This window comes from Rhinatrema bivittatum, chromosome 8 (genome assembly GCF_901001135.1).
Source record: "Rhinatrema bivittatum chromosome 8, aRhiBiv1.1, whole genome shotgun sequence".
In the NCBI taxonomy this organism is placed as follows: domain Eukaryota; kingdom Metazoa; phylum Chordata; class Amphibia; order Gymnophiona; family Rhinatrematidae; genus Rhinatrema; species Rhinatrema bivittatum.
In genome coordinates this window covers 11,348,884-11,376,647 of record NC_042622.1, presented here as the reverse complement: position 1 = coordinate 11,376,647, position 27,764 = coordinate 11,348,884, and the positions used below count along the sequence as shown (strand labels likewise).

General features: G+C 42.0%; 1 protein-coding gene across 9 annotated transcripts in view; it reads right to left on the bottom strand.

The window, feature by feature from the left end:
• DIDO1 (death inducer-obliterator 1) overlaps positions 1–27,764 on the bottom strand; it is a 286,952-nt gene that overhangs the window by 228,608 nt on the left and 30,580 nt on the right. For 5 of the 9 annotated variants that reach the window (XM_029613323.1, XM_029613325.1, XM_029613332.1 and 2 more), the window contains exon 2: positions 8,638–8,825. The exons of the other annotated variants lie outside the window; for them this stretch is intronic. In XM_029613323.1, the coding sequence (XP_029469183.1) occupies positions 8,638–8,808 (171 nt within the window). In that variant the 5' untranslated portion in view covers positions 8,809–8,825. The remainder of the gene's footprint in view (positions 1–8,637; positions 8,826–27,764) is intronic. 9 annotated transcript variants of the gene reach the window in all.

Sequence of the window (27,764 nt, the reverse complement as noted above, 5' to 3'; positions counted from 1 at the left end):
TTTCAAAAAAGACGTAGCGGAATTAAAAAAAAGTACAGAAGGGTGACAAAAATAATAGAGTGGATAGAACCTCTCTCCTATGATGAGAGGCTACAAAGGCTAAGGCTCTTCAGCTTGGAAAAGAGATGACAGAGGGGAAATAATAACCGATTCACATCTACCCATTCTAGACCCCTCGATCTTAAACACCTCTATCATATCCCCCCTCAGCCATCTCTTCTCCAAGCTGAACAGCCCTAACCTCTTCAGCCTTTCCTCCTAGGGGAGCTGTTCCATCCCCTTTATCATTTTGGTCCCCCTTCTCTGTACCTTCTCCATCGATTTATATCTTTTTTGAGATGTGGCGACCAAAACTGTACACAGTATTCAAGGTGCGGTCTCACCATGGAGCGATACAGAGGCATTATGACATTTTCCGTTTTATTCACCATTCCCTTTCTAATTCCCAACTTTCTGTTTGATTTTTTCACTGCCGCAGCACACTGAACCGACGATTTCAATGTGTTATTCACTATGACGCCTAGATCTCTTTCTTGGGTTGTAGCACCTAATATGGAACCTAACATTGTGTAACTATAGCATGGGTTATTTTTCCCTATATGCATCACCTTGCACTTATCCACATTAAATTTCATCTACCATTTTGATGCCCAATTTTCCAGTCTCACAAGGTCTTCCTGCAATTTATCACAATCTGCTTGTGATTTAACTACTCTGAACAATTTTGTATCATCTGCAAATTTGATTACCTCACTCGTCGTATTTCTTTCCAGATCATTTATAAATATATTGAAAAAGTAAGGGTCCCAATACAGATCTCTGAAGCACTCCACTGCCCACTCCCTTCCACTGAGAAAATTGTCCATTTAATCCTACTCTCTGTTTCCCGTCTTTTAGCCAGTTTGCAATCCACGAAAGGACATCGCCACTTATACCATGACTTTTTACTTTTCCTAGAAGCCTCTCATGAGGAACTTTGTCAAACGCCTTCTGAAAATCCAAGTATACTACATCTACCGGTTCACCTTTATCCACATGTTTATTAACTCCTTCAAAAAAAATGAAGCAGATTTGTGAGGCAAGACTTGCCTTAGGTAAAGTCATGCTGACTTTGTTCCATTAAATCATGTCTTTCTATGTTCTGTGATTTTGATGTTTAGAACACTTTCCACTATTTTTCCTGGCACTGAAGTCAGGCTAACCGGTCTGTAGTTTCCTGGATCGTCCCTGGAGCCCTTTTTAAATATTGGGGTTACATTACCTATCCTCCAGTCTTAAGGTACAATAGATGATTTTAATGATAGGTTACAAATTTTTACTAATAGGTCTGAAGTTTCATTTTTTAGTTCCTTCAGAATTCTGGGGTGTATACCATCCGGTCCAGGTGATTTACTACTCTTCAGTTTGTCACTCAGGTCTACCACATCTTCTAGGTTCACTGTGATTTGATTCAGTCCATCTGAATCATTACCCATGAAAACCTTCTCCATTACGGGTACCTCCCCAACATCCTCTTCAGTAAACACAGAAGCAAAGAAAACATTTAATCTTTCCGCGATGGCCTTATCTTCTCTAAGTGCCCCTTTAACCCCTCTATCATCTAACGGTCCAACTGACTCCCTCACAGGCTTTCTGCTTCGGATATATTTTTTAAAGTTTTTACTGTGAGTTTTTGCCTTTACGGCCAACTTCTTTTCAAATTCTCTCTTAGCCTGTCTTATCAATGTCTTACATTTAATTTGTCAACGTTTATGCATTATCCTATTTTCTTCTGTTGGATTCTTCTTCCAATTTTTGAATGAAGATCTTTTGGCTAAAATAGCTTCTTTCACCTCCCCTTTTAACCATGCCGGTAAGCGTTTTGCCTTCTTTCCACCTTTCTTAATGTGTGGAATACATCTGGACTGTGCTTCTAGAATGGTTTGTTTGTTTTTTTGGTTTTTTTTTTTTTTTTTAACAATGACCACACCTCTTGTACACTTTTTGCTTTTGTAGCTGCTCCTTTCAGTTTTTTTATAACAATTTTTCTCATTGTATCAAAGTTTCCCTTTTGAAAGTTTAGCACGAGAGCCGTGGATTTGCATACTGTTCCTCTTCCAGTCATTGATTCAAATTTGATCATATGATCACTATTGCCAAGCAGCCCCACTACCGTTACCTCTCTCACCAAATCCTGTGCTCCAGACAATTAGATCTAAAATTGCTCCCTCTCTCGTCTGTTCCTCAATTGCTCCATAAAGCTATCATTTATTCCTTCCAAGAACGTTCTCTCTCTAGCGTGTCTCGATGATACATTTACCTAGTCAATAATGGGGTAATTGGGGGTAATTCCAATCACAGGTAGGAGGACCCCTACCTGTGATTGGAATTATACGATAAAACTTGACAGTGGAGTTGCCATTTGAATTGTTGTAAATTAAATACATTTTTGGATCCAACGAGTTACTCTGCACTTGCTGTTTGTCTGGGATTTCTGATTGAAAGTGCAGTTCCAGCCCGAGTGGTGTTTGGTAATTGAAGTCTCCCATTATTACCGCACTACCAATTTGGTTAGCTTCCCTAATTTCTCTTAGCATTTCACTGTCCGTCTCACCATCTTGACCAGGTGGATGGTAGTATACTCCTATCACTATAGTCTTCCCCGACACACAAGGGATTTCTACCTATGGCATGTCTCTGAGATGCCAATTAAGTCTATGCCATAATTCACTGCTATACATTCTAATTCTCCCATCTTACTTCTTAGACTTCTGGCATTAGCATACAAACATTTCAAAGTTTGTTTTTTGTTTGTATTTTCATTCTGCTTTTTAATTGATAGGGATAAGTTAGAATTTTTTAGCTCAGGTGAGTTTTTAGTTACAGGCACTTGGACTACTTTTCTAATTATTGGAACCTCACTGTCGGGATGCTCTAATTCTAATGCATCACTAGTATCCTTTAAAGATACCTCTCTCCGAACCATGTGCTGCTGAGCGACTGTCGGCTTTCCCCTTTGTTCTAGTTTAAAAGCTGCTCTATCTCCTTTTTAAAGGTTAGCGCCAGCAGTCTGGTTCCACCCTGGTTAAGGTGCAGCCCATCCCTTCGGAAGAGACTCCCCCCTTCCCCCAAAAGGTTCCCCAGTTCCTAACAAAACTGAATCCCTCTTCCTTGCACCATCGTCTCATCCACGCATTGAAACTCTGGAGCTCTGCCTGCCTCTGGTGACCTGCACGTGGAACAGGGAGCATTTCAGAGAATGTTACCCTGGAGGTTCTGGATTTAAGCTTTCTACCTAAGAGCCTAAATTTGGCTTCCAGAACCTCCCTCCCACATTTTCCTATGTCGTTGGTGCCCACATGTACCACGACAGCCGGCTCCTTCCCAGCACTGTCTAAAATCCTATCTAGGTGACGCGTGAGGTCCGCCACCTTCGCACCAGGTAGGCATGTTACCAGGCGATCCTCACGCCCACCAGCCACCCAGCTATCTACATTCCTAATAATCGAATCACCAACTATGACGGCCGACCTAACCCTTCCCTCCTGGGCAGTAGGCCTTCGGGAGATATCCTCAGTGCGAAAGGATAATGCATCACCTGGAGAGCAGGTCCTTTCCCTGCATCATTAGTATTCTTTGAAGATACCTCTCTCCAAACCATGTGCTGCTGAGCGACTGTCAGCTGCTCTATCTCCTTTTTAAAGGTTAGCGCCAGCAATCTGGTTCCACCCTGGTTAAGGTGGAGCCCATCCCTTCGGAAGAGACTCCCCCCTTCCCCAAAAGGTTCCCCAGTTCCTAACAAAACTGAATCCCTCTTCCTCTTATTTACCCTTTCAAATAATACTAAAACAAGGGGACACGCCAGGAAACTAGCAACCAACAGATTCAAAACAGACCGTAGAAAGTAGTTTTTCACTCAACACACTATCAAGCTTGTGGAATCTGTTGCCAGAGAACGAAATCAAGGTCAAAGCAGTGTTTAAAAAGAGGTTTGGACAAGTTCCTAGAGGAAAAGTTTGGACAAGTTCCTAGAGGAAAACTTTGGACAAGTTCCTAGAGGAAAACTTTGGACAAGTTCCTAGAGGAAAAGTTCAAACAGGCCTACCCTGATGCAAATACAATGTAGATCTACTGCCTAGTTGGACCCCCACAATAACTACCTCTTCCTGCCCCGCCCCTTCCCTCCTTTTCCTCCCCAGAAATTTTGATCTCCTGAACTCCATCATCACACAATCTCCATGGATAATGACAATGATGTATATAATGTACAAAGTTTTCTCCCTTTCTACCTTTTGTTGGGATCGGGCATCGGCATGGGAACCGGCGCCAGTGTCTGTTGAGACTGGAAAGACCTTAAAGCGTGAAACACCGCCTCTTGGACAATCTTGTCCAATTCTGCCCGAGAAGCCGGCATGGGGGGCGTGGAGGCTCAGAAGGCATAGCCGGAGACTCTACCAGTGGCGGTGGAGTTCCAGATCCCGGCACTGATAGCAGTGGGGAACGCCTCGGTGCCCCAAGTCCAGATGGGGATAGGGGCCTCGTCTCCTCAGGGTTTTTTGGTCGGTGGCTCCGTCACCAATGTCGATGGCTTTCCGATTCCTTCATCGAAGGAGACACTTCGATGACGGTTTCGATGTTTCTCCAATGATCGGTGTGCTGTTTGTCTGGCATTGAAGATGAGCATGTCGATGCTTTGGACGGAGAAGAGGAAGGTGAAGGGACATCACCGGTGGATTTTTGCCGTTTAGGCTTAGGTGGCGACGGAGTCTTCGAGGATAGAGGGGTTTGGCTCGATGTCTGTTTAGTAGATGTCTATGGAGAGACCTTAAAAAGGAGTTCCATCTTCTCCAAACGGGCCCTACGGCCTTTTGGAGTCATTTGTGAACAGCTTGTACACTGTTGCACGTCATGAACGGGTCCAAGACACAGAACACACACATCATGCGGGTCTGTGATGGACATAGTTCTTGGGCACTCGGGACACTTGCAGAACCCGGTGGCCATGATTTTTGAAAAGGAAAACAGTTGTGCGGTCGATGACTGTCGAATACCGTGAGAGGAAATCTCCGGGAACCAACCGAAAAAACGACAGAAATAAACTTACCGGCGTCAACGGTGGTCAGTGGGGGGACCCCAGGATAGGGAAAAATGCGAGGCTACTACTGCGTGGGAAAAAAAAAAAAAAAAGAGACTGAAGGGGGAACCCTGCTGGATATGCTCAGTCGTGCCAGTCAAAGTTCTAGGAACTTTGACAAGTTTTCCGTGATTGGGCTCCATCCTGATGATGTCACACACATGTGAAGACTACCATCCTGCTTATCCTGTGAGAAATCAAACTTAATACACAAATAATCACCACTCTTCGGCAATAAATACTCACAAAAATTGTCAACAACTGATCTGTGAGCCAAGAGATGTATCAACAAAAGGTCATGCAAAAGCCAGACCCAACAGAAATGATTTAAGGAAAGCTTTAATTTTTTTTGTATATTCCATAAGTCTTAATGCTTTAGGTATTGTGTTCCATACGGTGGGTGCAGCCATGGAAAATATAGTCTCTTGTTACAGCCAACCATGCTACTCTCACTGAAGGTAATTCAAGGCGGCCTCTTTGTTGAGATCAAATGGTTTGTGTTGGTTAGTAAATCCAGAGCATGAGAGAGTTAACACTAAGCAATTTGTAATAAAGAGTATTTTGAATTGAATTTGAAACTGCATATGCAACCATTAAAGCTGGAGCAGTGTTGGAGTAATATGTTGTGGGTGTAGGGCGATACTGTCCAGAACAAATGGAGGGGTGTTATTAGGTCATAGTGGGCTGCTCACCCATAGGATCTGATTTGTCCCTATTTATTAGAAGCCGGTTGTTAGTCAACCATGTTGTTATCCATATTATTGCTCTGAAACAGTTTTGACATTAATACTACATCCTCCATGGCATTAAATAACTAATGAATATTATAAGTCATATCTTATGATTAGAAACAAAACAAGAGAAAAATGTAAACAATAAGCCTTGCACATTTCCAACTATAAATGCAAAAAATTAATCGTTCTATAACTATTTTGATCCTTTAACCAGCTAGTTGGTACAGCAGGAAATGATTTCTTTCACAGACTGTATCACTAGTAATTAGATCTCTTTATGTCTTACTCAAAGAGAATGCTAAGACATACCAAGAGCTCCACAATCAAGAACATAAGTGTTTTCATACATTTCATATCTAAAACTATCAATATCTATATATCTAAGCAACTTAACATTTACAAATATGCATTATCCATTCCTACCACACATCCAGTCATCACTATGATCTCACATACTGTAATTTGATAACCTAACTCCTCAAGACCAGTTAAGTAAGCTCCAAGTAATTTAACCTGTTAAATGAAGATATTTGAAAACATCTTGCAGCACTAAGGGAAGCAGAGTATATATGTCAATTAATTACATTTTGAAAAGTATAGAGGGGAAATACCCATTTAACAACCTCCCCTAAATCAGAGTAATGCATTTTTCTTTCCAAATAAAAGGAAAATAAAGAAAGCACACAAACTTGCTATGTAAGCCCAGAGCTGACTCACTCCCCACCTTCAGCAGCTGCAGAACAAGGTGCAGAAGAGCCCAAGCCACAGAGCCACTGAAGCCTATAAGAAGAGACTAGAAATCTCAAAAGGGCCTCAGTCTTTCTATCGTGAGCATGCTTAACCGCAGTCACCTGCTTCACTGGAATTGTGGTTTTATGGGTTACTGCTGAAACCAACGCATCCACCTTAGGAAACCTTATCAGATTCTTTATCCTCTTTAGGCAGGGGATAAAGCTTTCCCATAGTCTTCTCCAACTTAAAAGGGCTGCATTAGGTATCTCCCACTCACGACGTCTTATCCCTTATAGATTGGTGGAAGCTTACATATGTAAGCCCACCAAAATGGGTTCTCCTGAGGATTTGGATTCCCATGCCAGATCCAAGATTTTCAGGGATGCCATGGCCTGAGTGATCAAGACTGGCAACTTGTTTCTTAAATAGTCTGACCACAGAGGAATCTTCTCCTTCTATAGAACACTTCTTCGACCTAGTTGTCAACTGAGACAATATCCCCCCCCCTTAAAAATGATCTGAATGAGCTGCCTAAGGAATCCTCCACATCCTACTCAGACTCCCACCTGGGAGAAAGGGAGGAAGGAAGAGCAGGGGAAAGGTCCAGGAAACCCACCAAGTGTACAGAAGGGAAGGCATCCCTCAAAAGATGCCTCATGGATCTGTAAGCCTGGTTCATCATAAAGATAAAATTCAGGTGAAAACCAGGGAAGAGAACCAGCCAGAGAGAAAGGGAAGTCTTGAGGAACAGATGGCCTGGAAGGAACGGCAGGACTAGCTGGCAAAGCCAACCTCAGTGGCATGCTGAGGTCCCAATATAGCTGCTCTTCTCCCAATGAAGATTCGGGGTCAGAAGAGGAGTCCATCACTGCTCCCAACACAATCTCTGGATTCAGACCCAAGCCAAATAGGGGTGGTGTCTCCCTGCTTCCACTCCACATTTGTACAGGCTCCATGAACTTTAGGCCCACAAACCCGCTATCCCCTCCATCACACACCAAATCAAAAGACAGCCTTACTGCCCTAGCACCAGCTTCTACAGCCTGCGCAATACCTGCCCCACTTACTCCCCGGCAATACCTTGGAGGAGGGGTGAACATGATGCTGCTAGCTGCAATCAAGTTCTTCACCACTGCAGCGTCCGGGTAACAGAAGTGCCAAGAGAAGCGGTGGGGGTAGTGCCTCTGCATTATACTCATCACATGACTAGCGAACCCTGCCAACCTCACCTGGGAAAACAGACCAAAGGCCTTCTTCCTCAAGTGTCCACAGAACCTTTGGCCTCCTGCACCAACAGATCAGACATGTGCCTTCTGCTGAAAACAGAGAAAATATTGAAAGGCTTCCTAGCTCCACCAGTGAAGTCTTATTCTCTGTCTCCTATCTGCTGACAGGACAGCACATACCCACACATCTGGACTGATTTGACAGGATAAGGAAATGTTTTTAAAAGCAAAGTCTGAAGAAAATATCCCCAAGGAATAGTAAAATGCACAGGCCTCTTTAAACAGAAAAGAGGATTCTAGGACAAGGAGACATGTTTACTCAGGAGTATTCTAAGGAAATATTTCCTTACAGAAGGGGTGGGGATGACAAGAATATCATCAGAATTTAAGAAAAAAATGGAACAAGCACAGTGGATCGCTGAGGGAAAAGAAGAGACTATAAAGCCGTGTAGGAGATGTGGATTAGCAGACTGAATGAGGAGTATGGTCTTTATTTACTATCATGTTCTATGTTTCATCTTTCTGTCTGATCATCTAGTTTGGGGACAAAATTATGAAAATGTTATTAACAAACTATAAGATAAAAACAATCTATGTATAAGCTCTGTTAATACTCTGTTAATACTCATGTTATAGTTATGTACGTTTATAATTTATTGATCACCCCTTGTTTTATGTAAACCGACATGATACGAACTCCGTGAATGCCGGTATAGAAAAAACTCAAATAAATAAATAATACTAATAACCTATTTTCACTACTGTGATAAATTAACTAATGAATATTGTGACACCAGGTTAAAAAGTCCCTCCATAACAATGCATTAAGTACCTGCACTAATTTGTACTGTGCTTCTCTCCCTGAAATAATGCTCAGGTTCCAGGATTCAGAGGTTGAGGGCTGATGAGATTCAGGACTTAGAGTGTCTCCTTCCACTGCGATGTTGCTGTGTAATAATCTCTCAATCTCTCTGTTCAGAATTTCCAATTCATCACACATCATGCAATTCTATGACAAATCTGCCAGAAGGAAGAGGGAAAATTAACTAATTGCTACCTATCCAACTACAATGTAATAAATCTATAAGACTGAATATTGTTCACTAGTTAAAAGAATTTGCATCTCTGCTAAGTAAATACTATTGTATGACTTGTGATTCTTATTGTAAGTCACAACTGATCCTAGAATGTACACCAATGACAATATTACCACCATTACATGTATCAAACTGACTAAACACAAACCAGGCCTGCAATATTCACCCATAAAACAGATTAAGATAATTGTCTGTACTAAAGGAAAAACAAGCCGTTTTACCATCATAATGAAGCATTACCTCTCACCCATTTATCATCACAATCCTTATCAATGCCATTCTCCCCATCCCACTTTTTTTTTTTTTTTTTAAATAATTACTGCTAATAGTACTACTATCCCCCACAATTCCACTAGGGGACACTGCTTTTTCTATCTCTGAACAGAAGCACCAATTGCCTCTTCCACTTCAAAAAAGGTGAACAGAGGCTTTTAGGAACTCACCACATTAGATCACTGTCGTTGAAAACTGACTAGTAAAATATACACATACTTTGTAGCTGCCATTTGTTCAGGCGGAGATAGGGAGTTAAATAGCTTCTGTGTTCATATATGCAGTTTTCTTCCCCTAACCTAAATATGCCCCAGCATTTACTTTTAGTTGGCTAGAGGGCAGCAATTTTTTTTTTTTTTTTTTAGATAAAGTTGCTACTTGACCAGGTAAATGGCTTTGAAAATTGCCCTTTAAAATTATACACAGGACTGATAAGCTGTACCAGTCTGAAAACTAGTTCAGTTCACATTTTCATTTGTGATCAAGTAGTTCCAAAAAGCTTGCATCTATAAACAATATTAATATCCTAAAATGTGATATTTCTTAACTCATTTTAATTTTTTGTATGTATACTTTTCATGAGTGTGACTTTCAGTAAGCCTTCAGTCATTTCGTACAGATTAATAGTTATTTTACTCACTTTTATAAATAAAATAAACTACTACAATTTAAATTAAATTTTGTCATAATGCAAATATACAGAATTAAGCAGCATACCCACTGTAAGAAAAAAAAAATCCCTACCAACCTTCTGGCTCAGTGTCAACGCTGCACATTGCCATCTGGAAGGGCCTGGGTTCTATTCCCAGCTCAGCCAGGGCTAGGGATGCTATAGAAGCAATACTCAGATGCTTTGGGTCACAAGAGGAAGGAACAATTAGTGAAAAGATTTAGGACCCATGCAATGTTTATTTATTTATTTATTTCGGGTTTTTATATACCGGCATTCGAGACCGCAGTCACATCATGCTGGTTCACATAAAACAGGAGTGCATAAAAAAACATAAACTAGAACAGTGGTGCGGAAAAGGCAGTTACATGTAACAGGGTGACTAGAAAGGACGGGTTCTTAATTAATAGGATAGTAGAGATAGTTAACAATGGTGTAAATGAAGATGAGGGTTGAAGTTGAGGTGTTAAATCAATTGGTGTCCGTGAATGCTTATGTGAATAGCCAGGTCTTTAGTCTTTTCTTGAAGGTTGAGAGGCAGGGTTCCAGTCTAAGATCTGGGGGGATGGAGGGAGATCTGGGGGGATGGAGGGTTTAGGAGGGAGAACCATCACTGCAATAATTGAACTAAAGTACGGTATGTTGGAAGAGAATTATAAAATAGGGGAGAAAAATCCATGGTTATTTCTCAAGGGAGACTTATGGCGTCAAATCCCAGCCCTGGTTCCAATTGAGCTGGAAACCCAAAAGGAGTAGGAAGAAACTGCAGGTCAAACAAACATTTATACACCACCTTGTTACCAGACATTCAAAACTGCAACTGCAAGTAAACTAATTTCTAACAAAAGCACTTTGTATTCATAGTCTGACCACAGAGGAATCTTCTCCTTCTATAGAACCTTTCTTCCACCTCGGTGTCATATAGCTTCTTTCACACCCATATATTTTAGTAATTCAGAAAAACAAGCAGTCACTCAAGAAGGATGGCTTGTATTTAGCATCCGATTAGTATGAAAACTTCCAAAAGGTAATGAAGCAGAAAAACCTTTTCTATCACTTAATCATACTTGAGCAAACAGACAGGCCGATACAGTACAGTGCGCTCCGGTGCATGTTGATGGCCCTATTAGTTATTCTCGCGCGATTCACTTTCAGAAATTAGCACCTACCCAAAAGGTAGGCATTAATTTCTGCTGGCACCAGGAAAGTGCACAGAAAAGCAGTAAAAACTGCTTTTCTGTGCACCCTCCAACTTAATATCATGGCGATATTAAGTCGGGAGGTCCCAAAAGTAAAAAATAATTTTAAAATTAAAAAAAAATTTTAAATCAGCCCGCGGCTCAAAAACCGGATGATCAATTTTGCTGGCGTCCGGTTTCCGAACCCGTGGCTGTCAGCGAGTTTGAGAACAAACGCCGGCAAAATTGAGCGTCTGCTGTCAAACTCGCTGACAGCCGCCGCTCCTGTCAAAAAAGAGGCACTAGGGACGCACTAGTGTCCCTAGCGCCTCTTTTTACCGCGGGCCCTCTTTTAAATACTGAATCACGCGCACAGGAGAGTGGCCTGTCTGCTCTCCCACGACTTTTACCATATCGGCCTGAGAATGACTAGCTAAAGAAAAGTCAATCTTGTATCCCAGGAGTTCTCCTAGTTCCAAAATTCAATCTTCTAACCACTTCTCCACTCAAGCTCTTCCTGGATTCTACTGAAGGTTAAATCATTCCATGTGCAGGCAAAACACTTTAGAAAGTGATTTTCTTAATATGTATTCTTTACAAGCCTTACTTCAGATTTTAATCTGAAATTGAATGCCCTTATTTGGAAGTAGATTCTTGCTGGTAAAGAGTTATTAAAAGACCCAGCTAACCCAAGAACCAAAAGTAAAAAATACTTGTATTACTCATGATGTGGTGAGTCATTTGCTACATGGAACAGAAGTCCAGAAAAGTCCAAACCACAATAGAAAATGGGTGGCATCCAGAAGAGGAGTCTGCAGGAATTCTACTGTTCTGAGGCCTGAAATGAGCCACATTTGAGCCCAAACAATTTACATTTTTCAAAGCCAGGGAAAGAAGAAATCTTTCCACAAACTTTCAACAAGATCTATAATTTAACTTTTGAAAAATGAGCATATCTTTGGAAAATAGATGCATTATTGAAAATGTATTTTTAAAAATAGTCCAACAATAGTAAAATCTAACTTTGCAGTTAAGCCTTTTTAGATATACAATTTAAATTACACTGTCCAAAAAACTACTACAAATGATTGAACCTAACCATGTACATGTAGTACTACTCAACTTATGGAAATTTGCTGTGCTCAAGAAAACAGTGCAGGAGAACAGAAATCTTAATAGGACGGTTTCCATTTCTCACCTATTTTAACAAACTTCAAAAGTATGCTGTGAAGATAGGGGGCAGGAGGGGATCCATTTTTTCTCTATTCTCTTAAAGCTTATAAGGTCTTTCCCAACTCATAAAAAGTAACCAAAAGCATCCATAAAAATCTTGTTACATTAAATTTTACTCGAAACAGCCCACCTTATATGGATTAAATATGTATTAATATTTACTCAAATAAAAGCAATACAATTGCACTAAGCAACTCTGACAATTTTAATGCATGCAAAATATCAGCCAAAGAATTTTTTCTCCAAAGCGATCTTTAAAAGAAAAAAAGACAAGAAATAAAACTACAGTTGCAGAGGTTACCTCTACACCCTATAAGATAAATCACCCTCTCCCAAATTCTCATCCCCACATACAAAAATGAGATCCAAGCTATAATGCATATTAGAAAGCACTTTTGTCTCTGAAGCTGCTTCTCTTCTCTCTTAAGCATACTACCTTCTACATAGAACTTGGAGAACACAAGCCAGGAAAGACAGCAACAGAGATAGTTAAGTATGTATGCAGCCGTTTTCCTTACTGCCATCTTTTCTCACCTTCTCCAACCTCGTGGAAAATGTGATGGAGAATTGAAAGAGAGCGAGGACCTTAAGACCGCACCTTGAATACTGTGTACAATTCTGGTTGCCACATCTCAAAAAAGATATAGCTGCGATGGAGAAGGTACAGAGAAGGGCAACCAAAATGATAAAGGGGATGGAACAGCTCCCATATGAGGAAAAGCTGAAGAGGTTAGGGCTGTTCAGCTTGGAGAAGAGACGGCTGAGGGGGGATATGATAGAGGTCTTTAAGATCATGAGAGGTCTTGAACGAGTAGATGTGAATCGGTTATTTACACTTTTGAATAATAGAAGGACTAGGGGGCACTCAATTTAAGACTAAATCGGAGAAAATTCTTTCACTCAACGCACAATAAAGCTCTGGAATTTGTTGCCAGAGGATGTGGTTAGTGCAGTTAGTGTAGCTGGGTTCAAAAAAGGTTTGGATAAGTTCTTGGCGGAGAAGTCCATTAAAGGCTATTAATCAAGTTTACTTAGGGAATAGCCATTGCTATTAATTGCATCTGTATATAATGTATTTATATTTTTTACTCCATACTGTACATAGTTCATCACAGTTTACTGTCTGCTTCCTTGCCTTATCTCCTCTGCAGCCTATGCTATGTCCCCCTCCCCACACCCCTGTTCATTGTATTTCCTTTCCTCCTTTTTTAGTTCCAATGTAAACCGACATGATGTTTGCACACTAATGCCGGTATAGAAAAGCCTTAAATAAATAAATAAATAATTGCCAGATTCTTGTGGCCTGGTTTGGCCTCTGTTGGAAACAGGATGCTGGGCTTGATGGACCCTTGGTCTGACCCAGCATGGCAATTTCTTATGTTCTTATTAAAAAAGGGACAACAGAAAGAAAAAAAGTCATACAAGAATCGAGAGGATCACAGGTAAAGAAAATCTTGAGGGTGAGAGAGCATAAAGAACAGGACTACATTTGGGAATAAAAAAGTGTTGCCTTTTTTTATTTACTGTGAGTATTGTTCATCATTACTGTTGGAAGTGAATTTGTTGTATACCAACTGTTTACTGAATAAAAATTATTATTCCAAAAAAAAAAAAAAAAAAGTGTTGCCTTAAATATCTTGCATATCAAGGACAGAACTTGGGGTGCTTATGGTAGAAAAGGCCAGAAAATTAATGAAAAGGAAATACACAAAGACCAGAAATGAAAAATAAATGCAAAAACATAACAGTAATCAGTCAAACAGAAAAGCTATACTTTCGGAAAAGATTACATTTAAAGATACTGCAGATAGGCCCCTCAGATGAGTATGTACATAGTGGGGCAGATTTTCAAAGGGTTACGCATGTAACCCCGAAAACCTGTCCCTGCGCGTGCCGAGCCTATTTTGCATAGGCTCGGCGGCACGCACAAGCCCCAGGACGCGCATATGTCCCGGGGCTTTGAAAAAAGGGGCAGAAAGGGAGCGGGACCAAGGCCTCCAGCACACCGGCCGTGCCAGAGGTTCGCTGGCCGGCGCAAGTTACACCTGCCCAGAGGCAGGCGTAAATTCGAAAACAAAGGTGGGGGGTGGGAGGGGATTTAGGTAGGGCTGGGAGGCAGGGGAGCGGAGGGAACGGGGAAAGCCATCGGGGCTCCCCTAGGGCTTGGAGCACAAGTGTGCACCCCTTTGCGAGCACAGACCCTGGATTTTATAACATGCGCGCGGCTGTGCACGCATGTTATAAAATCAGGCGTAGATTTGTGCGCGCCGGGTTGCGCACACAAATCTACGCCCGTGCGTAGGTTTGAATATCTGGCCCAGTCTGCATTGTTGGAATAAAGCTTAGCTGGTACATATATTATCGTGTGTTGCATATATTGTGTAATTACCACTCCTGATGGATATACCTCACAAAACACCCAAATCTCTGCATTCATCATTTAGCCTGTTTTTCAAACAGAGAATATCCAACAACTCATGCACCACCTACAGTAGATATCAGATAGCTTCTTCCAAGTCCAACAAAGGCCGAGGTGTAAAGGGGGTCTTCCAAGCTCAGATCAGATGAAAGGCTTGAGGTTCTGAATACAGCTGTGAATGTATTGGACCATGCAGAATTGATGATTTGCTATGTGGGATGCCAGCATGGTACCCTGAAACATCTTTTATCCAAAATTATCCAAAAGGTGATAGTACCAACTCTCCTCCTGGTAAAGGCAATCTTGTTTTCTCAGCTTTTTTAAATACCAACCACCACAAATTGATGAGGTAGCTGAATGATTCTGAAACTAGGGGATTTCTGCATTCTGAATTTCAAATCCAACTTCCTGGCGGTTGAAATGCTGGAAATGGGCGTTTCCCACATTTTCATTTGAAAGTTATTAAGAACCGTGTGAATAGGTAATGCCACAGGTTCTGAGGATGTGTCTACGATACCACAAGTCCCATGTCCTCTGTTTGAGGATCAGAATCCTTATGTGTATGAATGTAAAAGTGTTTGCCAACATTTCAATGAATTTTGAAAAAAAAAAAAAAAAAAATCCTCTGGTGGATCTGAAGGAATGCCCTGGAGAAGGCTCTTTTAACAAATAAAATGACGAGCAAGATGAGAAAGGTGGATAATGCAGTTCATGCGATGAAGGTAAGAATGGAGGTCTGGGCTCAAGATGGTCGCCTGAGGAGACACATCGGTCGAACGCTCCCAGATCAATTACCTTATTTCTTTGATTTCCACGACATAATGCCACATATGAAGAGGAAGGCGAGAGTTAGGGGAGCCGGGTTGAGCTCCTCTCCGTTAGAGACCTCACAGCCACAAATTGGGAGTTTCTTTGCGTCAGCAGCAAGAAATACGCTGGGACAGCTGGTCTTGGCGGGGATGGTTGATGGACGGGCCCCGCCCCCCTTGACCTTAGACATCTCTTTGAGCCCCGGATCATCAAGCAAGCCTGCTCCACCGTGCCAAGAGGCAAACGGAGAACAACTAGCAACTGCAGTTCCACCGGAGGACTTTCGGGGAGGTGAGACCAATGCGTTGCATGAAGAGGCCCTCAGGAGATCAGCGGGAGTGAAGGTGCCGTGCAGGTACAGTCCTACGGGGATAGGAGTGGAAGGGGACTTGGTACGCACGAGCAAATGGGAACATCGTTACCCCCTTTGAGGCCTCTTGGCATGGAGAATGGGACAGTCACTACTATGGGAATGGGTGGTAATATCCATAGAGTGCCTGGTTTAGGAGTTAATATTCAACATCCTTCAGAGATTGCTTTAAATACAATTTGGACTGCCTTAAAGTCTTTGAAGCCTCTATTGTATCCCTAACAAAAATAACCTTGGAAACTAAAAATCAGGTGATATCAAATGCCAATGTGATTTCTCAACAAAATATTAAAGTTGAAGCTTTGGAGCAACATATGGCTGATGCTGAAAAAATACAGCATAATATGGTACAAACTGAACTGATTTACAACAAAAAGCTGGAAAATATTGAGAATAGTTTAAGGTCTCATAACCTGAGAATTTTGAATTTTCCTGTGATCAACATGATTTCCCCAATGGAACTTTTTAAAACATATGTTTCTCAGATTCTGAAGCTTCCTGATTCAGCTAAACCCGTAATAACAAAAGCTTATTACTTGCTTCAAGCTACAGATACTTGAGATGTCTCAGGAGACTACGGTGACCAGAAGGAGACCCCTTCTAATTTCATTTGCATTTTTAGTAGATCGTAATAATGGTTTTCAGGCATTTCTTTCGTAATAGGCAGGCGTTATTCTATGGTCAAAAGGTCTGGTTTTATCCGGATCTTACAAAAGTAACAATCTAGAAGGAAAGATTTTCTAAATATGCGTTCAGATGTATTACAAATGAGGGCACAGTTTTTATTGCGTTACCCTTGTAAATATTGCATCAAATATCAAAATCAGAATTATATTTTCTTTGACCCTTCTCAACTAAGAGCATTCCTGGATTCACACGCCTAATGTACCCTAGTAGGCTTGATATTGAGAGATAATGCTGGATCTCCTTTAGTGACCACTGCCTTATTATTTCTCTCTTTTCCTGTAATAGTTAAACACTCATATTTCAGAGCCCCCCCTATTTCTTTTATTATTAGTACAGTATTAAGAAATGGATATGAGTATTATTTTGCTACTGTACAATATTTCAATGCAAGTTTTTGCTTGTTGATACTGAAATGTTGATAAATAAAAAATTAAAAAAAGAAAAAAGAAAGAAAAGAATGGAGGTCTGTTCTCTGAATGAGAGGAATCCGCTGCAAGGGAAGAAGAAATGAGGATGCAGGGGAGTTCCTGATGCTACAATATGTGGTGACCAGGTCCCCAGTAGCTAAATCAGCAAAGATGGAAATGCAGTCAATAAAAGCTGACGAGGAACTGTCGAATTTCTTGAGAACGAGGTGAAAAAGTCCCTAATAATATCTGTGATCTGTTCAAAACGAGTGTGAAATCCTCTGGCCTGGCATTAGTAGTGGAACATCCTCCTCCGGATCCAGGACAGATTTCTGTTGCACCACTGGTGGTCTGTTGGAAATTAAAAGAATGCTAGAACAGACCAGATCACCAGAGTCTCAATGCAAAGACCCTGGGTCAGCAGGAAGTGCTCTCGTGATAGGCGGTGAAAGATGGAGTATTCCAGTGCAAATACTTCACACCCTGCTTCTTAAAACGGTTGAGACCCCTCCTTCACTTCCAAGATTTCCGGACAGTTTTACAAGAAATTATCTTCTCAAAAATTGATTATTGTAACTCACTGTTACTCGGCCTACCAGCCAACACCAAACCATTACAGATGTTACAAAACGCCGCAGCAAGGATCCTAACCAAGACCAACAAAAGAGACCATATCACACCCATTCTACAGAACTTGCATTGGCTCCCAATCAAATTCAGAATCTTATACAAAGTCTTATCGACTATCCACAAAGCCATCCACAACATCACCCCATTGGATCTCATGATCTCTCTCCAGCCTCGCACAACCTCTAGACCGGTGAGATCGGTATATAGAGACACCCTACAGGGTCACCCCATTAAATCGTCAGTAAGGAAGAGAGCTCTCTCCACAGCTGGCCCCACACATTGGAACTCGCTTCCTCCAGACCTACGGATTGAACAATGCCCGATCACTTTTAAAAAAAGACTCAAGACCTGGTTGTTCATCCAAGCATTTTCTTAAGTCAGCTGTCTTAACAACCCCCTGACCAGGCAAGTCGCTGTTTATACATCTCCCACTAGATGACCCCGCCCTGGCAATTTGCTATTTGTACATTCCCCACTAGTAATCCCTATCTTGACATATCGATATTTGTACATAAGTTTTAACTAAAAAATCTCCGTCTTTTACTCTTTGTAAAACCCAGTTCTTTGTATCCAAGTTCGACCACCCTGTTCTATGTAAGGCATTCTCATGTCATGGTTATTGTTAAAATGTGAACCGAAATGATTGGTAACTGTTACTTGAATATCGGTATATAAAAATGCTAAATAAATAGTCAAGGTCAGGCATATAATTGTGTTGGCAATGCTGCCCACGGACTATCCAGCTCATAACGCCTTGCAGAAGCCTTGTGGTGCTCTTGAGATAATATGGGGAGAATAGGTGCTATGTGCCTCTTTTTCGGAATTTTTTGAGTTCTGATGAAAAGATGTGGAAGGAGCTGGATGTATATATCACGTGTCGAGCCATTTTGGTTCAAGTGCATTGATGAGGAGGCTGATGTTCCATGGGAGTAGTCCGTTGCATCGTGCTTTTGGTGGTCCAAAGCATCATGCACCATCAATCGTATGGAGGCTTTTCCTCTATCAATGCCTTAAGTTTGGTCAACACATCTCAGTGCATCTGTGATGCAGGGAACGTTTCTGGTGCATGATGGTCCCCCAACCCCAGGGCCTCCACAGTTGGGCAGAAGGGAAGTTCTGGAAGAGTCACCACTGAGGGACTAATGCAGGAAGGCAGAGGAAGCTCTCCAGCCAACCAATGCAATCCCTCTATTTTAGCCGCTCTTGACCACAGAGACTGCAGGAACATCTGACTCGCAAGCTGGTCCCAAACAATGGTAACAGAGGGTCATGGTCATATGTGCTGGACATTACCTGACCACAGCTACATATCTTGAAACCACTTATGGTGGCGTTCTTACTAGATATGATGTTCTTGAGAGTTCTCTGCTGTGTTCTCCCAACATGAACTCTTTCAGTGCTATTAGTCAAAAAAAAAAAAAAGTACTGTTGTGTTATGCTACTGAGGCGAGGCAACAGAGTAAAAAATAAGAAAAAATATTGAGGAGACCCGTTCATGCTCTCGCTCGGACCAAAAAAAGACTGAGGAGGCTCTGAAGCAACACCCACACATGCTCAGTAGATCTCAGAGATCTACTAGCTTGGAAAGAAGAGACTGTTCAATGGTACTGAATGATGTCACCACAGATCATGGCTAATTCAACCTACCTATTGATGAAAAAAAACAAACCAAAAAAACACAAATGAGAAATTACTATTTACCTGATAATTTCCTTTTCTTTAGGACAGTCAGATGAATTCAGAGCAAGTGGGTTATGCACCTCTACCAGTAGATGGTTATGGAGCAAACTGACAACAGTACATATACTCCTGCAGTGACATCAGCCTGCTAGTATTCTCTTCAAAAGTAACTGAACAAACTAGCAAAAAACTTGATTAAAAAGCAGATAACCATTTCAATACTCGGCCAACAGGCAACACTGAGCTCAGATAAGAATGTAATATTAGTCTAGGTACTGGACTAACACTTACCACTAATCCCTGTAATATGCAGTCACACAGGAGGACCATACTATAAACATTAGCAGCCAAGGGAGGGAAGCTGGATTCATCTAACTGTCCTAAAGAAAAGGAAATTATCAGATAAGTAGAAATTTCTCTTTTTTTTTTTTGTAGCATCCAGATGAATCCAGAACAAGTGGGATGAACCCAAAATACTCCTGAATAGGGCAGGAGGCTGCCCACGGTCCTGTCAAAACTGCACGTGCAAAGACTGCATCCTCCTGGGCCTGCACATCCAGGCGATACCTTGAAAAGATGTGTAAGGAGGACCATGTCGCAGCTCGGCAAAAATTGATGGGAGACAACAATCTAACTTCTGTCCACAACACTGCCTGAGCCCAAGTGGAATGAGCCCTAACCTGACTAGATGGCGGCTTCACAGCATCCACGTATGGAGCCGTAACTATCTCCTTAATCCAGCGAGCTACTGTAGCCCGTGAGGCTAGTTCTCTCTTAGTGCCGCCATGAAGAACAAACAGGCGATCTGTTTTCCTTGAAGTCTCAGTAACCTCCAGATACTGGATATGTCTCGACATCCAAGGGTCGCAACAGACGATACTCCTCTATATCTCCCTCTCTGTCCAGAGATGGCAGGGAGATAGACTGGTTTAAGTGAAATTCAGTGACTACCTTTGGTAAAAAAGAAGGAACAGTATGTAGCTGTATCGCCCCTGGAATCACCTGGAGGAAAGGCTCCCGGCAAGACAAGGCCTGCAGCTCGGAAACGCTCTGCACAGAACAGATTGAAAACAGTGTTTCTTGTGGCAAAGTCAGTAATCGCAAGTACAGGCTACGCATTACTCTAAATGTAGGGCCTGCTAAGAAATCCAAGACCAAAAATTTAGACTCCATAAGGGTACTGGAAACTGCAAGGAAGGAAGGAAGATGTTTCAATCTTTTCAGGAAACAGGCCACATCAGGATGAGCCAACAAGGAACCACCATTCACTTGGCCCCTGAAACAGGCAAGAGCCACTACTTGTACCTTTAAGGAATTAAGGGCCAAACCTTTATTCAAGTCATCCTGCAAAAATTCCAAAATGAGCGGGACCTTGGCCAAATGAGGAAGAGAACCTCTATCCTCACACCAAGCCTCAAACACTCAAACTTGCACATAGGCCAAGGAAGTGAAGAACTTTCTAGCCCTAAGCAAAGTGGAAAACACTGCCACTGAGTATCCCTATTTCAACAATCGAGTCCTCTCAAGGGCCATATCGTAAGACAGAACAGAGTCAGATCTTCATGAAGAACCGGACCCTGACTTAACAGGTTCCTGTGTGCCGGACGTCAAAGGGGAGAGTCCGCATAATATGGCCTCACGGGCCAATCCAGAGCAACCAAGAGCACCATTCCTCTGTTGTGCTCGATCCTTCAAATCAATCTGCCCAACAGTGGCAATGGAGGAAAGGCATACAACTTGTCTTCCTGTCATTCCTGCACTTGTGCATCGATCCTCAATGACTTTGGATCTCTCCTGTGACTGAAGAATCGCAGAAATTTCACACTGCGAGAAGTCGCCAGGAGGACTAGGAATGGAGGACCCCCAGCGATCCAGAGTCAATTGAAATGCCTCATTTGACAAGGCCCATTCTCCTGGGTCCAGACTCTCCATGCTGAGAAAGTATGCTCTTACATTCTCTTTTCCTGCCATGTGTGAGGCTAAGATCATCTGGAGATGCACTTCTGCCCATTCCATGAGCTGATCTATTTCCTGCGACACTTGCTGGCTCTTGGTTCCTCTCTGCCGATTGATGTAAGCCACAGAGGTTGCATTGTCAGACATGATCCAGACCGATCGACCCCGCAGCCTGTCACTGAACCGCAAACATACCAACTGGACCACCCTGGCTTCCAGACAACTTATATTCCAGAGAAACTCCTCCGTATTCCAGCGCCCTTGCATTGTCAGCTCCTGACAGTGAGCTCCCCAACCAGGCAGGCTCCCATCTGCTGCCAGTTCTAGCCAGTCTGGTGGTGGTAGGGAAACTCCCTTCCTTAAATGATCCACCTGCAGACACCACTGCAGTTGGGAGGAGACGTCCATCGGCAGGAAGAGCCAAATCGAATAGTTCTGAGACTGCGAGTTCCACCAAGACAGCAGAGAGCAGCCCTCGCCAACAGGTTGCCGCCATTAAGCCAAGTACTTACAGGTAGGACCATATGGTTGAGCGCGGTGTGTTCAATAACGGACAGATCTGTGTCAACTTCTGAATGAGTGCTTCCATCAGGAAAACTCTGCCCTGCCTTGCATAGAATCCAACCCAGAGGTATTCCAACAACTGAGAAGACGGAAGACTGCTCTTGGTCAGGTTCACCACCCAGCCAAGCTCCTGCAACAGGGAGATCACTTGCTGGTCACTCTGCAGCTCTCTTCCAGCAACTTGGCTTGAATCAGCCAGGTGTCCAATTAAGGGTGTATGAGGAACCCCATCTTCTCAATTCTGCCACCACTACCACCATTACCTTGGAAAAGGTTCTTGGGTGGTGGCCAGACCAAAGGGCAGGGCCCGAAACAGATAATGGTGTCCCAGAACTGCGAACCATAGAAAGCATTGATGCTCTATTCGGATAGGAATGTGAAGGTACACCTCAGATAGATCCAAGGAGGTCAGAAACTCCCAACTGCATAGCCATTATTACCGAGTGCAATGTTTCCATGTGAAAATGTGTCACCTGCAGATGAAGGTTGATACCTTTAATATCCAGGATGGGATTCTTAGGCACAATGAAATAAATGGAATGACCAGTATTTTCTTGAGTCTTGGGGACAGGGACCACAGCCCTCAGACTGAGGAATCATGTCAATGTAGTTTCCACTGCCTGCTTCTTCTGTGGCGAGTGGCAGGGAGACATCATGAACACGTCCCGAGAAACACTGCGAAACTCCAGCGCATATCCTTCTCATATCATCCCCCGGACCCATTGATCCAATGTGATCTCAACCCACTTCTGTTAAAAGAGAGAGTGGCGTCCCCCTATCTCCTGTTCCTGGGGATAGGTCGGCAACTTTCATCGGGAGGGTCAGGATGTTCCACTACCTGAACCCGTGCTCCTTCTTGGCTGTCGGGGACTGAGACCTACCAAAAGAGAGTTCTCTGAAGGGTCACTCCTCTATAGGGATGAAGACGCCTGGATCCTCTAGTATGACCTCTCATATTAAAAGAGTGTGGCGTCTGCTTCTTATCCTCTGGCAAACGAGAAACTGGGGATTTGCCCCACTTACTGGCCAATTTTTTCAACTCGACCCCAAATAGAAGCGAGCCTTTAAAGGCCAATTTGGTAAGGTTAGCCTTGGAGGTCACATCGGCCAACCAATTTCTTAGCTATAACTGATGCCTGGCCACTACAATGGAAGAATCTCCTCTGGCTGAAGAGCGGACCAAATCACAGCCCGCATCTGCCAAAAAAGTGGCAGCTAGCTCCATAACTGCCCAGGAGTTCATTCTGGAGTCATTGATCTCCTGGGAAAGTAGTAAACAAGATCAAGCCACCAGGGAACAAGAAGTGTTCTGCAAAGTCATTGCTACTGCATCAAATGCTTGCTTAAGGATAGTCTCAATCCTATCATGAGCATCCTTTTACAAAATGAAGCAATGTCCAGTTAGAGAGATGCACGTCCACCATCTGCTAAAGACGAGGAATACTGGCAGGCTGATGTCACAGCAGGGTTATACATACTGTGACGTCAGTTTGCTCCATCTCCATCTGCTGGTAGAGGTGCATAGCCCACTTATTTAATAGCTTTTTAATATACCGACGTTCATAGGACACATCACGCCGGTTTACAATTAACTCAGTGAAGGAGGAATTACAATTTATTTATTTATTTATGGCTTTTATATACCGATGTTCCTGTACTAGTACATATCACGTCGGTTTACATAGAACCAAAGTTGGAAATTACATCAAACAAGAGGGTACAGATAACAGGGCTAACTTCATATGAACTTATAGATTAAGCAGCGAACGACTTAAAATAAAATAAAATTATTATAAATATAAGTATAAATATACAAAATATAAATAAACATTCAACAAACTTGGACAGGGAAGTAGGGGTCAGGGATCGGGAGAGAAAGACGAGAAGAGGGAGAAAAAGGCAGAAAGAACGAGAAGATGTGAAACAAAAACACCATAACCGCAGAAGGAACTTATTTACAGCGTTTCATTAAATTACATCAGCTTAGGGGATAGTTGGGAAGGAAAGGCTCCAAGTTCTACAGCAGGATTCATCTGAATGGACACTAAGAAACATCAAATTGCAGATGTGCACAAAAAAAAATAGAAAAAGGAAAGGATTACAAAGAAATACATTTTTGAGAAGCCAGGGCAAAAGTGTTGACCTGCTCCCAAGTTTTCTATATATTTTCTATTTTCATCCCCATACCGCTAACTTCATGCCCTCTAAGTTAATATGTTAATGTTACCTCTCCAGTTCTCCTTTTCAGGCTCACCTTTTAGCCTCCTCTAGTTGCAGCACCACTGATGCACCATGTTGCATTATTTTGTCCCCTTCCCCACTCCCTGTTCATTGTACTTTCCATTTACTGTTTGATGTAAACAGATATGATGTGCCTTCTAATATCGGTATAGAAAAGCTGTTAAAAAAAAAGATTTACTTTGTACATCTCCTTGTCTACTTCCTTCTAACTATAATTGTTCCTTCTTATTGTTCCTTAACTTAAGAACATAAGAAATGTCATACTGGGTCAGACCAAGGGTCCATCAAGCCCAGCATCCTGTTTCCAACAGTGGCCAATCCAAGTCACATGTACCTGGCAAGTACCCAAACAGACAGATCACAAGCTACTATTGCTTATTAATTACCATAATAGCAGTTTATGGATTTAACCTCTAGGAACTTATCCAAACCTTTTTTAAACCCAGTAACATTAACTGCTGAAACCACATCCCCTGGCAATGAATTCCAGAGCTTAACGATGCGCTGAGTGAAAAAGAATTTTCTTCGATTTGTTTTAAATGAGCTACATTTCTATACTTGCTAACTTCATGGAGCCCCCCTGGTCCTTCTATTATCTGAGAGAGAAAATATCCAATTTACATTAACTTGTTCAAGTCCTTTCATGATTTTGTAAAACTTCTATCATATCCCCTTCAGTCATCTCTTCTCCAAACTTAACAGCCCTAACTTCTTTAGCCTTTATTTATTTTATTTATTTAAATCATTTATATACCGTTTTACCAAGTACATGACATGACCAAAACGGTTTACAATACACTATCAAAAAATAAAAACCTAACTAAAATGTAAAATAAAATAGCCCCCCAACTGCATTCGGGCCGTCTGCTGCCAGTATTCAAAATGGCGCAGATAGCCTTTGCCCTTACTATGTCACAGGAGCTACCGGCGCCATCTTGTGCTTCTACCATGTGACAGGGGCCGACCAATGGCACTGGTAGCTCCTGTGACATAGTAAGGGCAAAGGCTATCAGCGCCATTTTGAATACTGGCAGCAGACGGCCTGAGTGCAGATCGCTCCCGGATCCCTACTGGACCACCAGGGACTTTTGGTAAGTCTTGGGGGGGTGTGGGGGGGAGGGGGTGTAGTTAATTAAATTTAGAGGGTTGGGATGGGGAATGGGGACAAAAAAAAAACATTTGATGCCCTCCCCTAATTTGCTCCATAAGTCGCACAGATGCCCGGGAACAGAGCTGGTTTAGCACAGCATTTTTTATTTTTTTTTTTAATTTTCCCGCTCTGAATCCTAGGTGCTTCTTATGGTCAGGTGCGTCTTATGGAGCGAAAAATACGGTATATTCTTTTTGAGATGTGATGACCAGAATTGCACACAGTATTCAAGGTGTAGTCTGCTTTTAAAATAAAGGACAGCTCAGTATTCAGACCATACAGTCATTAGCTTCAATAAGAAATCAACTGAAAATATGTACCCAGGGCTTGGTACTGGGATTGATTCTTTTAAATATTTTTTATTAGTGACACTGCTGAAATGGTCAGTAAATATGCTTGTGTGCAGACTATGCAAAAAATTAACAGCGGACATGTCAAATGGAGGTGAAAAAAATGAAAGGGGACTTGAAAAAACTGAAATGATCAAGGGTTTGGAAAATAAACATCAATACTAAAAAGTATAAAATTATGCGTTTGGGACACAAAAATCCAGCAGCTACAAATCAATTATAAGAACACAAATTGGAAACGCTCAAACAGAAAAAATCTAGAAATCATATCAAATGACCTCAAGCTAGTCAATGAAATAAGGCAACCAAAAAAGTTAAAAATATTTTGGTTGCACAAGTAGATATCTCATCAGTGGGGAAAAAGAAATATTGCCTTTAGATAGGTTACAAATGAGATCCCACCTTGAATATTGTGTTCAATTCTGGAGGCTGTAATAATGCTAGTGAGGAGTTCTGGTTCTGGATTATCTGGGAAGTCTTCATACTTCTCTCACCTGCTTGGGTATGAAGCAGAAATCTCAGAACTCCCCCCAAACCCACTTTCCAATGAGTTAGTTAGTGGGTATAGTGTAGTATAGAAATACACAGAAACACATTTATACAAAAAAGATTTTTCTAAGCAATGAGCTTTCTAAAGACTGTATTACAGGAGTAGTTCATGTGTATGAATGAAAGGTGGATTAGCAAAGGCAAAGATAGGGTGTCTTCCAAATATAAATGAATGTGAGAGACTAGTGATGATTCCTGACTATTCTCTCATTCCACAAATCAGCCATCATTTAAATAGAAAAAAGCATGTAATTCATGTGGGCTTGTTTCTTTTTTCCATGGTCTGTCCTGTACAGTGGCTTAATATCGGGAAATAATCCTTTGTTACTTCCAGACATCTTTTGGCATACAATGGTATTCCTTTGACATTCCAAGATGCCCAGCAGATGGGTTTTAAATTGTGGAACTACAGTCTACACCATCATCCCAGGTTCAAAGCTTCCTAATTGTGTTACAGCAATAGCTAGGACTTATTTACGCCAAGTTAGGTCAGCTTAACTGTATTGACGGTAGGCCAAAGAGCCTGCTGAAGTGTTATGTATAACTGACAGAAGCCTATCTTCGTAAGGACCCATGATGGAAGAGGTTCAGAATAGGGCTACTAAAATACCTATCTTGCAAAGCAAACCATTCAATAATTGGCCTAAGACATTCAAAATGTACTTGCTGCAAGAAAGGAAGAGAGGACATGACAGGAATATTCAAAAACAATAAAGTACAGAATGTGAAAAGCAAGTTTGCTTACCGTAAATGGTGTTTCCATAGATAGCAGGATGAATTAGCCATGCTGTCATGGGAGCTGTCCATCAGGGCCCGGGAGGCAGAGCTTCCCAAGCAGAGGCTAGAGTTTTGTGTCCTCTGTGGCTGAGCATGTGTTCCCACGCAGGAAAGTAACAGATTCTCCTCAGTCTGTAATTAAGCATAGATGCAGCAGTAGAATAAAAAGATTCGACTAACAGGGAGGAGGGAGGGTCAGCATGGCTAATTCATCCTAACTACGGAAATACCATTTACAGTAAGCAAACTTGCTTTTTCCCGTTGATAGCAGGGCTGAATTAGCCATGCTGTCATGGGAGTCCCAGGCTCCCGATCACTCTATTTAATGAGTCTTCACTGCCTCATGATCATATAGTAGTGGTAGTCGACCTCCCATTTTATTGTTTAAAATATTCTTTCCCCTTTTTCATCTTAAAAATAAATAAATAAATAAAAAGACTGTAGTACAGCCCGTCCTATTTTTGCATCTGTCATTGCTTGCTGGTCTAGGCAATAATGCGAGGTGAATGTGTGAAGAGATGACCACAGACGCTTTGCAGATGTCTATGGGTTGAACATGTCGTAGGTGTGCCATGGATGTTGCCATAGCTCTAACTTGATGAGCGTTTGGAAAAGATGCCAGGGTGAGATTTTTCTTGTTATAACAAAATTGGATACATTGTGCTATCCAGCTGGAAATGTTACGTTTAGTTACCGGAAGTCCTGGTGCATTAGGAATGAATGAGACAAAAAGTTGAGAAGAACGGAAATCAGAGTGCGTTCTATCCTTGAAGTATGCTAACGCACATTTGCAGTCAAGCGTATGGAGCATCCGCTCTGTCATTTGAATGAGGCTTAGGAAAGAATGTTGGTAGTTCTATCGTTTGATTCAAGTGGAATTGCGATACTACCTTTGGAAGAAAGCTTGGGTGAGTTCGA